Source organism: Neolamprologus brichardi, chromosome 13 (genome assembly GCF_056152115.1).
Source record: "Neolamprologus brichardi isolate AB-2024 chromosome 13, ASM5615211v1, whole genome shotgun sequence".
Taxonomy (NCBI): Eukaryota; Metazoa; Chordata; class Actinopteri; order Cichliformes; family Cichlidae; genus Neolamprologus; species Neolamprologus brichardi.
Window position 1 is genome coordinate 28581256 of NC_142116.1, and position 17830 is coordinate 28599085.

Sequence of the window (17830 nt, forward strand, 5' to 3'; positions counted from 1 at the left end):
TTTAAAATGGATCAAATTCTTTAACCATATTTTCCAGTGTGCAAACCCATTTAGTTCTCTGTAATCGTTCTCATATAGCAACTGTTCAGCATGAGATAATTATAAAGTGGTCATATGGTCCCTTTAAATAATTCTTTATATATCTGATACAAAGTATTCAATAACCTATAATTTGAAGAAGAAAAAAAGAAATGAGCAAATATTGTGCATTTAAATATTGGATTAGGAAAGTGACCTTCTTCTAGTATGTAATGTCCTCATATGAGGGATTGGACAGCTCTACATAACATTTAACAACTTACAGAAACCTACATTTTAAATTTATTTTAAACCAATTTCAAATTTACCCATTTAATCTAAAATTAAAAGAACAAAACTGCAAATGATTTATAGTTTGCAGCCGACTCTGGCTGCAAACTATAAATCTTGACTTTGTTCTAGTCAAGATTTGAGTTCTGCGCTGATGCCACTGGTCTTGCCTAGTTTGACTGTTAATCAAACACATCCTTTTTTTTGTAAATGAAGACTCATTATCTTCAGAGACTCTTTTCATGTAGGTCAATTCTTGGCTCCATTTTATCTCTCTTTTTCCAGTGTGTCAGATCATTTGTAAACACAATAACACAATAAGTTCCAGTGTTTTGCAACTTTATTTTCCACTGACTGATAGTTACTTAAATACAACATCAAAAGTAGTGACAATGTTAAATTTTGGAAGTCACAGAGTTTTACAATTAGTAATTTTACTTGCAATCTGAATGTGATCTTTGACTTCGAGCTTTGTTTTGATATACAAATCACCAAGGTTGGACACTCATGATTTTCCCACCGTTTTTAATATGTTTTGATGCCTGCGAAGCCCTTTGAACCTCCCCATGTGGCACTGGGCTATACAAAGACACTGAATTTCATTTAAGTGAACTAAGAAATACTGCATTTTGTTAAAAGCTCTGGCAGACCTTGAAAACCCATCCACGAAGAGGTTAAACACATTACAGAGTGAAAGTAACACAGCTTTTACAGGCATGTCAGCACGGGTAAACCTGGAAAAAAGCTACTAAGAATAAAGTCTAGACTATCTGAAGCCAAGAAAGGAAAAATAGCAAAAATGCTGACTGTGTAAGTCAAGATGGAAAACCACTGTAAAGAGATGCCTCAGCTCGGCAGATAACTGGAATAGGCTCAACTTTCTAAGAGCTGCTTACGACGTGGGAACAGCATGGGAAATCTACAGCACATCCTGTCATGATGCAAGATACTACAGTCTCTAGGATGCTAGGCTCAAGTCCTGGCTGAAGTTCTCAAGAGATGCAGGCTAATGGCAAACTAATCTATATCGACAGCAAGACCTGCTTTGATGGTTTTGACACCCAAGCACCTTTCCAAAGAAGGAAGGCCAGTCTGTCAGGTTGTCAAGACGATATTGATGGACCTCAGGAAGAAGCTAGTCTTCCCAATCTAGATGATAAAACCAGCCAGATATTGTCTTGTGGTCCATAGTAGAGTAAAGGATCCTCTTCAAGCTTACCATACATTGGGAGGAAGGAATGGCATCGGTATATAAGAAAAAAGATCTTAAATATGCTGAGTTGGCAGTGGAGTGCCAAGAGGCTTGCTGAAAAGCCAGGATTTACCCTTGGAGGTTGGCTGTCGGGGCTTTATAGGCCAAACAGTTCAGCCCAGCCACTCCGTGGAGCTGGAGCGACCGAAAGCCATGAAGGAGCTAGGAGAAGAAGCTGAGAAAACAAGTTTTTGATTGTGGGTTTGGAGAAAGGATGGCAACTGGGGGGCCATCCTGAAATTCAAGTTTTTATAGCTCCTTTGAGATGACCATAAAGAATATTAGATAAGATCAACCTTTATATGATGCTTTAATTTATGGTCCACCTGGTACCTCAGCATTTCTTTCCGTGGACTTTCAAAAGTTCTTATCTACGACAATTAAATGAGGCAGGAATATTATTGTTGGGGACTTCAAATATAACTACTAAGGAGTTCCGAGCATCATGGAGTCTTTTAATTGCATTCAACATATATTGTGGCCTACTCACACTGTGGGACACACTGTAGGACATGCAGGTTCTTGCTACTACCTCTGGCTTTGCATTCCACTTGTTTTCTATAAAGAAAACAATTATCTGATCTGATAAAGGTCCTGTCAGTTATCTGATAGGACCTTTTCTGTTAGGATAAACAAGTTCTCCTCTAATATGACCACCCTAACCTTTCACAATGGTCAGTCCTGAGTCTAAAATTAATTTCATTGTACTATGCTGATGACATTCAGTTGCATATGTCTTTTAACCCTCAATAGCTGAATAGGCTGTCCACCCGAGTCCCATTTTACCCAGATTAGCGAATGATTCTTTAGCAATTATCTCATCCTAAAAGTCACCAAGACTGTGACCGCCATTATAGCGCCTCCTGAATTACATCCTAAAATCTGTCAGACTCTTGCTTCTTTTTGTTCAACTGCATTTGAAATCTTGATGGAATATGTATGTAATATGAAAATTGCAACATATGCTCTCCTTGGTTGGACTGGAGAAAATTATTCAAGAATTTGTGTCATTGTGCTTAGATTGTAATGCCTGGTAATGTCCTTTTTGGAGATGTAAGTAAGTAAGTAAAATTGTATTTATATAGCACCTTCCTAGATAAAATGATCACAAAATGACAAAGTATAAAACAGAAACAGACAAAAGTTAACAACTTTTGTTACGTATGTTACATCTTAGGTATATCATCTCTTTCACATCTCCAAGTGATAAAATTTTTTACAGGCAGGCTATTAATGTATTCTAGTATGGAAGCTCATATTAACTCTATTTTATATTTTTTGTGTTGAGTTCCAGTAGATTTTAAGATTGAAAGTTCTTGCACTTATATACAGAGAACTAAATGGCCAAGCTCCAGACTACACTGGAATACAAAAAAATAAATACAAAATAATTGGTTCCTGGGAACTTCAGACCGGCACTTTATCTACGTGTCTTACATTGATTTAAGATATGAAATCCAATAAAACCTTGCAGGTCAGGTCAAGTGAGATACATTCTGTGTGTCTTGACGTTTTGACTTATATTTGAATATCAATATTATAATAATAATAATAATAATAATAATAATAATAATGGATTTCATTTATATAGTGCTTTTCAGGACCCCTCAAAGCGCTTTACAATACCACTATTCATTCACTCTCACATTCATACACTGGTGAAGGCAGCTACTATAATAATATATCATCACAGTGCCTGGAAGTTTAACTTTTTCTACCAAAAATGTTTTAATGTGTTTATTCTGAAAACAGACTAAAAGGTGATAGCTGACACATCAAAGATATTACGTATGTTACATATTAAATAGTTTAGCTAAAAATAAAATGAGATCAACATGCTGAAAAATATTTGAAGCATGTGCCTTTGAACTTGGACTGCACATCTATTTCTCTTTGCAGGACCAACAGTAGTCAACAGTAGTTATTATTAAAACTTATTAGAGACTAAGCCTGTTTTTCCAACTACTATAACAGATTAACTCCAGTATGTTTTTTTAATCCCAGCTCTAACATTCAAATTCTGAGGTCACAGGAACATAGCCATTGGGTTTTAATTTCGGATTCATTGCTAAGTTTTGAGTTAAATTGCGTTTTGTCCTTCCATATGTAACCGTGGATACAAAGGTGCAAAACAAGGGGTGGAAAGAGGGGGGTAAGGAGAGGAGAAAGTAGAGGTCAACAGCAAGTCAAGGTAACCATATCCTGTTATTTCCCTCTGAGCAATTTAGAGTGATGCAAATGTCTGCATGGAGAACCTATTGGATTCATGTTGATAACCTATGAGATAAATATGCTAAAACACGTGTCTGCGAGAAGGAGAATGAAGGAAAACAAGGGAAGGGTGAGGGAGAAAGAAAGAGGTGCAACAGGCACACACATAATCAGAAGTTGCTGGTAATGTGCAGGCATTCACCCAGTGGACGAACATCTTTCACTTTATTAGCATGACAAAGAACACAATCATTTTGGATATGCCTGAATGCCGTTTTCATTAACTTCCCAATGATTTATTAACAAAAGTGTCAGAAATGGTCTGAAAGCTGTAGGCCTTGGCTTAGTCCCCCAAAAAAGAAAAGAAATTGAACAAGAAACAGAAAAAAAATAACGCAAACCAAATAAAGAAATGTCATGTTAGGAAATGAATAATGAGAGAGCAGAAAGGGTGAGCAGAGTAGGGGTTCAATGAGGGGTTAAAAGGTAGACAGTTTTATAAGAGATCAAATTCTAAATGGAAAATGTATCCAGTTAATTATGACATTCGTTATGTTTTAACACAGCACATTCAAACTGAGACTCCCAGCTGGGAAACGTTCTCCTGGCAGCTAATGGGGAATTCCATCAGCCGTGGCGGAGATTAAAACTGAGTTTATATTCTGTTTTACAGAGTCTGCTTATATGAAAGAACCCAACAAGACAAAAAAAAAGACAATGTGGAATTTACATAAAAATAGCCACAGACCATCTCTTAGAGAAGATGAATTTAGACATCTTTTTTTCAGTCAGGTTTTTCTTTATTGTAGTTTTATAACAGAAAACACCAAATTTATGAAATAACGGCAACGTTATTTCTTCCAGTGGGCTTATGGTCACAATTCTTCTTAAAGTTTGGTTTCCAAAAGTCACCAAAATGCTCAAATCAAGGTTTCAAAACAAGAGTCCATGTACAGATGGTGAAATTTCTCATCTCATTTCTCATCATCGTAAAACCTTCAAAGTCACAGAGGTAGTACTTTCTTTTAACCGTGTACTCTTGAGGATTACACTGAGGGACTGTTTTTAAAAAGTAACAAAGCGCACTAAACATATTAACATGTTTACTGCTAATTGCAAAAACTTACTTGTTGCAAAAAAAAAAAGATTTCAAATACTTTGGCATTTTCATAAATTCAGGACGCTCACAAGAAATTGCACCCTGATGCTTACTCCAGTGTTAATACTTGTGAGCAATAAGTGATTTGTCAACTCGAGATGACAGCTGCCAATCTTACTTCTGGAAATTTCAACCTTATTGATATATAATTAGAAAACAGGATAGATACAAATATCAGCTGTATTTTTACTAAATGCACTACAAGCAAAGACTTTTTAAAAGAATTTATTAAGATCATTATTTTAACAACAGATGTTTACTGTCAAAAGTTGTGTTTCTGTTGAAACCTTTGCATGTGCAGCATATTTCAGTGAGGTTTAATTGTTTTTTACTATTATATTTGGCATTTTTCATTAAAAATAAATATGCATCCTAGTCAAAATTATATCCTGGGTGACTACAATAAACTGTGAATATGATATGAATGTGAAACCAAGGCTCAGGCATGGTATCTCACTGGTACTAAGACGGACCTTTGCAGATGGTCTACATTTTGTACCTGTGCTGCCACTCAAGGGAATTATGAAAATTTTCTTAAACTGTACACTCAAAAACATAATTTATCATCCTCAAAAAACATAGAGAAATAATTTTAAAACATATGAAATCAAAGGTTTATTTAAAAAAAGTAATTACACTAAGGCGCCACGAGTGGAGGAAAAATAAGAGTTGGAAAGAGTTGCTCTCCACTGTTACAGTTATCTGTGCTGCTGGTCTCTCTTTCTCTTGTGCTTCTTTTTCTTTGTATTAGACTGTGCTGTCATCAATGCCTTTCTAATTTTAGCCATCAGCATTCGTCCTCCACATAACATTAAAGCCCAAGTCTATTCCTGGTGTTGTTAGCCTTAATGTTGACTACATTTCTATAATCTTTCTCTTTGGATAGGCAGAGAACTATGCAAATGAACACCAGTGCAAGACTACAATCTTTAGTTGTTAATATGGACTCAGCTTCAAAAACATTCAGTCTATAATTCTCATAATATCACTTATTTGGTTTCACTAGAAGTTCTCGGGTGAATATTTGGATCTTTTAATAGCAAATCTGTCAGCTTCATCACTGTTTTAGCGAGCAAATGGAAGGTGCTGATCTGAACGTAAGATTCTTCGAGCAGCGACTAGTACAGCTTCATTCTGAAGACAAGTAAGTTGTGCTATTGAGTCACTGGACAAATTTAGTCCCTCTAATAATACTGATGCTCTTTTCATTGAAATGTGAGAGCCTAGAGCACTTTACTGTCTGACAGGTGGTGTTTGATCACAGTTAGCTTTTTAAATTTTGCACTTGCCATTTTGAATCTTTAAATAATAAGCTAATCAGGCACAACTTTAGCTAGGAGTTATAATACAGAAATTTTGCTTGTTGTGCTAGTGAACATTCCAGGCACCTATTGAATTGATAATCCTAGTGTGTAGTTACCTTATGTGAATTAATAGTATGGCAGCTGCATTCATCATCACTCATGTCAAAGCTGAGAGTAGTTTAACTTAATAATGGTTGTGCTTCCTACATTTTGCTTAGTTTCGAGTTGCTGGATGCTGTCAGTATTAATATTTTTCTGGTTTATTGTTTGTATCTTGTACCATCCCAACATAATATAGCTAAAGTAGCTAACATCTTTTCCTTTGTGTGGTAGCTGGGTGTAACTGATTGATTGATTGATTGATTGATAATACTTTATTTGTCACGAGGGAAATCCTGCCTTAAAGCATGGTACTAACCCTTTGCTAACTTACTAACATGCTCCAATTAAAATCAAGTGATATCCCATCTTACTGTGTCCATTTTGAGCATAGGGTGTGAGATTGCTAAAAATGAACTTTTGCTACATTTTGTGATCATGTCGTTGTGTCACTTTGTTAAAGTTGGGTTCTATTTTGTTGAACTGAACCCCTGATTTTTGTAGAACAAGAGACGGGAAAAAACGATTTTTGTATCTGTAAATGGTTACAGCTTTATAAGTTTAACTGAATATAAGCAAATGCATCATAAAACTGTGAAGATTGGACTTATTTTGAACCTGGGGTTTTTTTTTAATGCAGTGAAAGAAATCAAAATCATTTAACAGCTACCTTAACACACAAATGCTCATCTATAATGGACAAATATGTAAGTGCAAAACAAGGCTTTAAATAAGAATGCAGGAAGGGAATATGAGGTGAAAACTGGCGATTTCATGGCTTTCTGTCTGTCATAAAGTACAGTATACGTAACTTTTGAGGAGGGGGTTCGTAAATGAGTCATAAACCTATTTTGGTTGGATCTGTTTCTGATCACAGTATGTTTTTATATGGACATTTTTCATTGGCGTTCTTGGCTGTGAGGTTGGAACAGCTAACATTTCCAAAAGGTCTGCCTGACAGTCCCAGTATCACCACCTTCATCTACAAAAAAAAGTAACAGTGGAAAGAGGGGAATCTGAATTCTTAGAGAAGACATGTTGCAGGTTTTTTTGTTTTTGTTTTTTTAAGATCAAGCTTGTCATCGTTGATCTGATGAATAACTCTCATTCTTCCAGACCCTTTAAAAGAAAAAAACATAACAGTCAAGAAAATAAGCTCAACGGTGCAATTTAGAGACCTTTATAAATCAGTCCTGGTGAGTACACATATTTCCGTGAGGGGAGAATTTATATGTTTAATTACCGAGCACAGGTGCCAGGCCCTGGCTTTACTCATTACAGTAAGATATATGAACAGCGGCGAGAGCCTGGATAGTGCAGGACAAAAAGGGAGGACAAAGTAATTAGCTGGCTCTTATTTAATGGGACCCTTCCTCAAGCCATTCATGGCTCCCGTTGCGGCTCCTCGTCCATATGCTTCAATTCAGAAATCATTTCATAAAGAACCACTGGTGGCAGGTAGCACAGCGGCAATTAACGCTGGCGGGAAATGGAATCGGCAGGGATTGAAAATGAAGTGTTAAACACTGCAATATTTGATTGTCCAGCTTTTCTTAACTCAAACCCTCTTTGCTCCCTCTCCCCCTCTTTTCCCGCTCAGATAGATTTTACCAAGAGAGATGGATAGCCAAACATTGGGATTCCCTACTGAGTGGGACTGTGCTCTAAATGCCTTTGGCCACAGAGTGGCTGAGGTTGGTTTTGGCTATACACGTGTGTGTGTGTGTGTGTGTGTGTGTGTAGGTGTGTGTGTGTGTGTGTGTGTGTGTGTTTGGCCAAAGTGTGCGTTTATCCTCCCATGGCCTGTAAGTGGACTTGGCCGTAGATCCAGCTTTGGCTATCCTGAACCTGTGAAGCTATACCGTCTGTTTATGTGTGTTTAGACTAGTGGCACCTGGACTGCTTGCTGAGGCTAGGAGAGATGTTAGCCACTGCACAGCCAGTGCGCCAGTGTGCCATTTTACCTCAAGGAGTCTGGATGTGTACCAAGCAGAGCCATGCCAAAAAGAGGCAGTGACCACCCAGAGAGCCGGGGATGGGTACTGGGACTGGGCCTCTTTCAGTTTCAGTCACATCTACACGGTGAGGATGTTCTCAATATTTGTTGAAAGAAAACAACAAAATAGTTACTGCATTATAAATAAATGGATAACTTATGTAACATATAATATAATAATCTACTGCAGTATATTAGTAGTCAGTCACTTTCTTTAACCCTTTAAAGCCGGTCAGAGCGGGCACGCTCCGTTTTGCGTAACTATTTTTAAATCCCGGTAGCTCTGCAACCACATAAGCTAGCGCAATAATTTTTTTTGCATATGAAACCAGAGGAGTTGTACTTACATCTTATGCCATCAGCTTGTCCTAGATCATGGTTTCCTTCCACATATAACTTTGCAAAAACTGCATAAAAAGCACTTGCAGCAACAAAAACATAATATTCCAGAAACACGCTTTGCCGATCCGATCAGCTGTTTGTAACACTTCCTACGTCCATCAGTGTGAACTATCACATGTCCACCATGACCTGCCCGAAACCGGAAGTGACGTCATTTTGCGTAGTTTTTTACCATCAGGGCCTCATGAGCCTATACTGGTGTTTTTAAAAGTTATCTTTGACTTTATGACTTTCTTTGTCGTTTCCTGGATGCTTAGGACTCATATTGCACTGATGGAAATAGTTTATTTTGATGCATATGCAGCTTTTTTGCAAATTTGCATTATAATATTTATTTTCGTTTTTCCTGCAGTGTATAAAAATTGGTGTATTTCACAAATAAAACTATGAAGACACTCAAAATAAATTTCCTGTGGTGGGAAACTATTTTGTGCAACTTTTTTGTATTTACAGCTTTGAGGGATAAGCCTCTTAAATTTCTCTAACTAGAAATATATGTTAAAAAAACAAAAACGATTTTCAATTTTTTTGTAGTTTATTGCACTTTTTTGCAATTTATGTAATTACTATGCACTTAATGCATACATATTATTAAAATTTAGGCTGTAATGGTTGTATTGATGTATATCAACTTGAAATGCTCCCAAAAATGGCTCCACAACATGTAAAAATATAATATAAGCTCTGGCGGACTTGGTTCTATGGTAGGTCTTAAAGGGTTAAGGATATGAACCATTTGGGGTCAACTTGAAGCAAACTATAATTGACATTTGCAAAGCAAAGCGTTTATTTTTGATAACACAAACGTATCTTTACCAGTTACTTTTTCTGAGTAGGTAACACTGTTATCTAGGAGAATACTTTTAAATGTTTGTAATTTCCGTAAGGTAACAAGTCACACACTGCTGGCATGTTTAAGGAGAAACATAATCAACCCAGAATTGTAATCAACATCTCTAAGCAGTAAACAGCAAAGCAAACCCACAGTGGACAGGCGTATTTCCTCACTCTGTCTACACAGAAACCAGTCATGTTGAGTCAGTCCAGCCAGCCTGGAGGCGTTGTTTGGCCAACAGTAAACCAGGGTATCCCTCACTGGACACCACTTGGCTGCTCCTGAACTCTGCACACTAGCCGTCTGGCCACAGGCTTGTAGCAATTGGCAGGCCATGTTCTCCATGTTCTCTGGCAAATGTCCACTCTGAGTTCATAGCTTTTGACCTGTGTGTTGGAGGGATGCATTTGGCTCAGACTGAGCTATATAAACATCAGAGCGTGTAGCTGAGGGCCAGTTTGGCCCTAGCAGTCATGTTTAACACGCTGACACCGGCTGAATTTAAACACCTGATGTTCAGAGTCTGTCTGAGAGCCAGTTACAGCCACTGTCCTTTGGCAGTCTGGACGCCTGTTAGACATCATGTGATCTCATTAAATGAGAGCACTGTACACTAAACACATTTATGAAAACAAGTAAATGCTGCTCAAAGGGCTGCCTCATTATCAACATAGCCATCTTTTAGCTAATAGCATTTACACAGTAGATATAACTCTTAGAGTAGGTTCACATAAAAACAACTTTAAAAAGATTCTAATATTTTTCTCACTTTTTTCATCATTTTTTTCCTGAAAGAACATTTTGCTTTCAGAACATCATCTACAATAAAGCCAAAAAGAAAAGCAATTCACCAACTTTTATATGGAGTAGGTAAACAATGATTTACTCTGAGACAGACATTGTCTGTTTTTTTGATTCGAAATATTAAAATTACTATATATGTGCCACAGTGAGGTTTATATCTTTACTAGGTATGTGTGTTTTTAAAGGGATGCCAAATGCTGTCATTTTTTTCTGTAAAGCAAATTTACCTTGCCTATGGGTATAAATAAAGTTACCTTACCTTGACCTTGACCTTGTACACAACATGCAACTTTTGTTCCTTTCTTAATGGTCCTGTCAGGAGCAAGCATACTGGGGTTTTTTTTTTGTTTGTTTGTTTTATTTTGTTTTGCTTTTGTTGTTGTTTTTAGAAAAAATGTTTCTGAAAATTTCTCAGCATAATGAACATTAACTTCAAAATATATTTTTTTTATTCTGTAAAAATATTAAGTTGCGTCTTTATGGTGCCACTGTTGATTATCTCGTCCTTTTTAAATGTGTTGCTTAAAAAAATTATTGTTCAATTTATTTGGGTTTTTCAAGGGAAAAAAAATCACACTGATGGTGTAGAAGTCTCAAAACCTCAAAAGGAGCTAATACTTCAGTTGTACTTTATGTTTTGTTAGAACAGCATGTTGTCTTATGTGTATGCTTCCTGTTATGTTAAAATAACAAAGCGGTGACACCATGAGTGCAGTGGGAAGCTGTTTTATAGACGGTGTTATAGAATGAACGCTTAAATATGAGTAATTCCAGCATGGCAACTGAGCACCACGGCCTACCTCGCTGACCACAGCCTGATCTCTATCATGCAAACGAGGGCTGAGCTTCATCCATAGGGTGTCTGGGCTCAACCTACGAGATAGAGTGACCTCAGGCATTGAGCAGGGACTTGGTTAGAGCTGCTACTCCTCCACTTTGAGGAGGATGTGTTTCAGGCATTTTCTACTAAGAGGAGACACTGGAAAGATTATGTCTCTTTGCTGGTTTGTGAACACCTCGATGTTGCTGCATACGATCTAGACTAGACGGTGGCCAGGGACAAAACTGACTCTGAAGCTCTACTTTGACCTCTGTGACCTGGACCCACATAGCAGCAGAAAATGGATGGAGGGATATTTTAATTCATAGCTTGCCTGAAAATCTATGCATTTTTAAGCTGTCTTCAGTCTATTGAAGTAACCCAGTGTATTTGCATTATAAACACAAACTGCTACTAGGTGAATCTTAAAAAAAGTTGATGATTAAAATAGCACATAGCCTGACATACACTGAGGTTATAAGCTCCATATCCGCTAACAAGAGATCTACTGTGTCATATTCACCACTGAAGCGGTGACAGATAAAGTAATGGAAACAAAGCTGTAAATCTTTACAGCAGGTAACAAACTTTGAATGTCAGCGAGCATGACGGCCACTGATTCAGACAGACGTACTGAGGGGGGGCAGGGGGGTAGGGAGGCAGAGTTGGCATGGATTCCTACCTGTTTGAGAGCGGTTGGCGATCCTCCAGTCAACGCGCCACCCTGGCTGCTTTCTCTCCTCCCAGCACTCCCGCCATGCCTGCATGCCCCATTTCCACTCACACTGGGGACACAATCAGAAAAACACCAGGAACAGACATGAGCAAATCCAGTTACTAATCAGGTAGCCATGGTGGTATGACACAGTATCACAGCAGATATATTTTTTCAAGTGTGAGGGTGAAAAACTCACATATTTTGAGGCTAGGTGGGTAGTGAAGGTGTAATGACTACACATATCAACGAACACTGATCAAGTCTAACTGGGAACCCATTATTCGTACCCTTTCTTATGGATTACTTGTATTTCCTTTCACCTTTTACTTTAACTGTTATTCATTATCTAACAATTTAGTTAGATTTAGAAAAAGATAGTTGGGACTAAAATACAGCTGTCGGCTTTTCAAAGCTCTGTTTTCTTGGCTGCCAGGTCAAGAGTTTGCCCCCTTTAGAGAATTCTGAGAAACATATGTGGTGCAGAAAGCAAATTTTCTTCAAATTGAAAAATTATTTTCACTTTAATGCTGACAATAAAATAAATTATAAAACATGGCAAAAAAAAGAAAATTGGCATAAAACATCCTGGTCCAGGCTTTCAAGGTAGGTTTGAAAAATAGTAATAAAAGGACTTTAATGTAAAAAACAAAAACAAAAAATGCACTTACATCACGGTGTAGAGATACAAAGACACAAACAGCGAAATTGCACTGTAAATCATGTCCATGTACACAAACAATTTAAATACATGTCAATTTATTTGGCCATGAAACCAGACTAGGTTGAAATACACAACACTTCTTCCTATAATAAATACAAAAATACTTGAAAATTGCTACATTTTGGCTCCAGTTTCACTTTGTTACAAACTTAACATGTTTCCTTCACAAGAAGGTATGGTACTTCACATTAGAGCAGACATCTATTTTTGAGGAGTTCAGATGTAGATATTAGTTTTATTTTATTTATTTTTTCCCCATGGAAGGACAAGAAGAAACTATGTACTGCTCATTAACTTATATTTGTCATCAAAGATCCCATTTCATCTCCCACCACTTGGCCTTCAACATGCAGTCAAGTACATTCTTTATGGAGATGGTTAAGAAGAGTTCTTGGGCTGGTTTTCACCAAAGTTGCTGTTGGTCTTGTGGTATTATCCCAACCCTAACCCTAACCTCAACCTAGGGTAAGGATTTAAAACCAGGGCTGGACATAAGTGGTCCGCAGGTGCACATTCGCTATCAAAATAAAAGACGCGCACCAGATAAGAAGTTGCAACACGCGTTTGCGTACATAAGTTGTTCTGGAGGAGGACAGAGTTCAGAACTCTTAAAGATGTCAAAGAAACAAGCTCCGTAAGCAATTACTTTGCAAAAGAAGCGTGTATTCCCAGACATTCAGAGAAATTCCAAGAATATGCGCGTCTTTTGTGGTGGAGGAACACCAAAGTAATTCCTCCATATTCCTTGATCAACTTTAAGTGGTATTAATGCAAACTGGAAATGTTCAGGAACCACAGGATAAGGTCAGTCACAACCTGACAGACCATAAAAGTTGCCTAGGGTCGCTCTGCTGACTCACTAACTCTAAAGTGTCAAACCTGTTCTGGCTTTAGGATAAGCACAGAAAACGTGCATCAGAAGCTCTATGGCATGGGTTTCTAGCAGCTCCTTTAGGTGTAATGTGTAGGTGGCCCAGTACTTTGGTCCATATAGTATATGTTCTCTAACTTGCAATAGTAAACTAACACAGTTGTGGAGACTTACAAAAGACCTTCAGTTGGGTTTTGAAGGAATTTGTACTTTACAAAAACCATTAAAAAACAACCTCATAGCCCAAAACATTAGCGCAAGAAAGGGATACAGAAAAATAGAGTAGAAAGAAAACCTCAAACTTGTGCAGCCAGCAAATATTAAATTCTCTTTCATCCTGACATTAATTTTGTGTAAAGGATCCTAGCTGATTCAAAGCTGGGTCTCCTGCTATGACCATGCAGTTGACAGTTGAAGAGTCCACCCTTTCCAAGCCGGGAAACAGAGTTTCAGGCGCGGAGAGAAACCAGGAGCATTCTGTCATTCAGACTTGACCACACGTGTAATATGTGCCAGACTACCATCCTGTGCCAGCACAGAGCGAGCTGAAAATTTTTTTTTTCCCCCTGCACCAACACAAACTTTATTTCCAGCCTGCTGTACTAGTCATATTTGCCTTGTCGGGACCTTGTTCGGTTCCTAAAATGTAAATCAAGTTGAAGCGTCACCTTTTTCAGACACTGGAGCATTTCCAGAAACACATTGCAGAGGTACAAGTAACAAAGTACTTCTACAAAGTGATCAAAAAATAGCAGCCACCATGGAAATGTTCATGTATAGAAGTGTACAAGATGAGGCTCTTGAATGGGAAATCAAGATTTCCAAAGATTCTCAAAACCTTTTTTTTTTTACGCCTTGTAAAATTGTCATCCATGCAACCTTGCAACCATCCATCCATCTATTGGGGTGATGGAGCCTATCTCAGCTGGTATAGGGTGAGAGACAGGGTAAACCCTGGCTAACACAGAAAGACAGACAACCATTGGTCCTCACATTTACACCTTGTACAACTGCTATAAGGAAAAACAACTTCTTAACATCGTTAATTCTAGTTTAGAACATTGTTTAGGATCCGTAACATAAACCTACCCTAACCTTAAATCTTTTTATAGAATTTTCCGAGAGATGTTACATCTTCTAATTTCCCAAAATGTGATTATTTAGCATGTGTCTTAAACAAACCCCTCTGGATGCCCAGAGGTTAAAGCAAAGGAACAGAAAGTGAGGAAGACAAAGAGAAAGAGAGAGAAAGTAATAGGAGACAGAGTTGGGGGTAAAGCTCAGAAGGAGGGGCGATGAATTCCCAAATCTAATCTGAGTATAATCAGGGCACTGCCCCAGTGTCCTAACCCCATCTACACACACTTACACACACAAACCACAAGGATGTTGCCTATCCATAACCCCCAGTGTGTGGGCTGCGATGTTCCCATGACCCACTTAACACATCTGGGTCAGCTGTATTCAACTACCAACTAATACATATACACACGTACACATCCTGCCAGGTACATTAAGACAAATGAACACACACGCATGCAGGTTCAGATAAGGCATGGGTTTTTTTTTCAAACTCGTTTGAGTAAAAATGATTGCTTATCCACTCCTCATTACTGCAAAAAGCCCCATATATGTCTCATTATATTATAAACCGCAGCACTGTTCAACAACTATTCACTCCTCCAGAGTTCAGCAGCGGTTATTTTTCAGAGCATTTACTCTTCTAAAGGCCCAGCTCGAACTGGAGCAAAGGCCGAATGTGTGGCCCCACTTCACTGTATATAAAGAGCACTGTGAGACGAACACCTTTGAGAGCCAAAAGGTTGTCTCGCTAGTTGTCGAGCTGGATGTAAACTAGTAAGTTTTTCTGGCGCGTTGGGGCCTTTTTGCAGAGGCAGGAAGCGAGAGAAGGGCACATGAAGAGAGCGGTTAGGCTCTTTAAACGCAGGGGTAGTACTGGCTGCATCGCTTCCAAAAATAAAAAAGGAGAAAAGAAAAAAAAAAGAAAAAGAACTTTTGAAGTGTGTTTGTGTTTGAGGCGAGGGAGCAAAGGTGTGCTTTTGCGTTTGAGGCAAAAGCCAGGAGTATCTTCAGTGTGTGTGTGTGCGCGCGCGTGTGTGTGTGTAAGTCCCTCTTGCCAGTTTTAAAAACCATCCGTAGCCCAGGTAAATGGCATGCTGTCCTCTGCACATGCCCAGTGGCTTTCTCTTTCTCTTCACAGGAAAGAGTTCAGAGGGCCAGTTAGCACCGTTCACAGCGGACCCCGAGGCTTCTCTCAAACACACAGCCCAAAACACACACAACCAAATTCATGCACAGAGAATTCCTTAAGCACACACAGCATACAGGAGGCCACAAACACATTCACACATGCTTGCAGGCTCGCGCAAATTCATGCGGCAGCAGTACATGCATACATACGCATGTGCATGCACACACATGCGCACACACAGTTGGCCCATGGCTAGAGTGTTCAAACAGGCGTGATATTGAAATCCAGCAGTAGGGAGAACAGTGGGTTTTGCTGAGGTCCATAGCAGGTTATTGATCAAGGTTAGTTTACTGTGAAAACTCTGCCTGTGGCCAAGGGCCATTCATACCAGAGGTGTGTGTGTGTGTGTGTGTGTGTGTGTGTGTGTGTGTGTAGGCAAATGAGTAAGAAAAAGACTTAAACGTGTATTTTTGAACATACATGTATATTGAAAGTTTATGGACTGATTGGAGTCTAGCTGAGCTTTTATCAGCTAAGAGAGCTGTCCTTGTGCAGAAGCTTGTTCTATAGAGCCCCTAAAGGGTAACAGTGGGAATCATCATCTTTTTTTCTCCACTAATTTTGCATTACCTTGCAACATTTTGCATTCACCCAATCCATAGACAGTGGCTGAGGTGTATAATGATATAGTATGCATTATGTTGTAACATTATGCATTGTGGTGAGTGTACTCCAAACTATAGTCTGATGCACTGTAGTTAGAGAATTAGCTAAACAAGTTAAAGTGGAGCTGAAACATGAATTAAGGCTAATTTCCACTACAGAGGCCTGGATTTACAAAAAAAAAAAAAAAAGATGGATTAAAATAAAGTTTTTAAAGTTATAGTTTTTAGAGCGTTAGCGCCATTGTGTGCCAGTACAAAACATGACATCACCACAATACCTGCCTTTTTGGAGTGCTCGAACCCTCCTCCTTCTCCTGCTCATTTCTTCTTCCAAAACCAACTTACTGTTTACCTGCTTCCTGATCGAATGCATTACTTATCAGCAGAGATGGGCAGTAACGTGTTACTTGTAACGCCACTCCTGCTTTACAGGTGAAAATAGAGCAACAGGACCGCTAGTCTTTGATGTTATTTATTTTCTGCTGTGTTTTACTTGCATCTATTTGAAAGAGTGAGTGTTAACACAAAGAGAAAAAAAAATTATGTGCTGGAATGTGCAGAAAATGAGTTTAAATGTTAAACAAATTTCTTCCAGTCAGAGAATGTTGCATATAATTTAATTTTTGCTTGATGCATAAAGTTAAAAGGTTAAAACTAATAAAACAAGTTTTAAAAAGAGACTTTTCCATTTGATTACATTTTGTATGATGGATTATGTAGAAAAAGTAGAATTGGGCTGAAAGATCTATCGCTTTATCACCTATTCAGGTTGTAAATCATGTTTTTAAAAAGTAACTAAGTAACTAAGTAATTAATTACTTTTTGAAAATAAGTAATCAGTAAAGTAATTACTTTACCCATTACTTTTTTGGGGAAGTAATTGGTAATTAGTTACTGATTACCTTTTTCAAGTAACTTGACCAACACTGCTTATCAGGTAAACTTGTAATGGGATCATCTGTTTTATTTACTTCCTGTTGTGTATTTGGCATAGATGGAAAATACAACTCACAAATGTGCAGTATTTGCATTCAACTGTGTTTACTTTTGACACTGTGGCATTTTAAATGATAATATAGAACAAATTTGCATTTCCTACTGGCCTCTAATATATACAGTATCACATTGTAGGCTAACAGGATGTTTAAAGGACGAGAAAGATAATGATTCATGATCTTTAGGTTGTTTGTTTGTCACATGATCAAACCTGTCAGAGGTCTCTGTAATTTATTTCCAGAGGGAAAAAAGAGGGAAAAAAAACATTCGACCCCAACATGGCAGAAAGGATCAGTGAATTCAAGATCAGATGAATAAAGGAATGACTACATTTTGAATAGCCATGCATTCATGGGTTCATAATGTTACAAAGAGTGTCAGCAAAGTCTTTGTGGTAATGCCAGTCAACCTTTAGAGTTCTGAAGCTTTATGTTGTGGGACTACTCCGGCTTTTAC

General features: G+C 38.1%; 1 protein-coding gene across 4 annotated transcripts in view; it reads right to left on the minus strand.

Moving 5' to 3' along the window:
• LOC102779806 (uncharacterized) overlaps positions 1-17830 on the minus strand; it is a 407388-nt gene that overhangs the window by 350653 nt on the left and 38905 nt on the right. For 2 of the 4 annotated variants that reach the window (XR_004844183.2, XR_437580.2), the window contains exon 1: positions 11874-11949. Coding sequence is in view for 1 of the 4 variants with exons in the window: in XM_087849803.1 (XP_087705929.1) it covers positions 11874-11976 (103 nt within the window). In the remaining 3 variants the exon portion in view is untranslated. Of the gene's footprint in view, positions 1-11873; positions 11977-17830 lie in introns of those variants that run through there. The other 2 variants (XR_015719894.1, XM_087849803.1) reach the window with 2 other exon arrangements.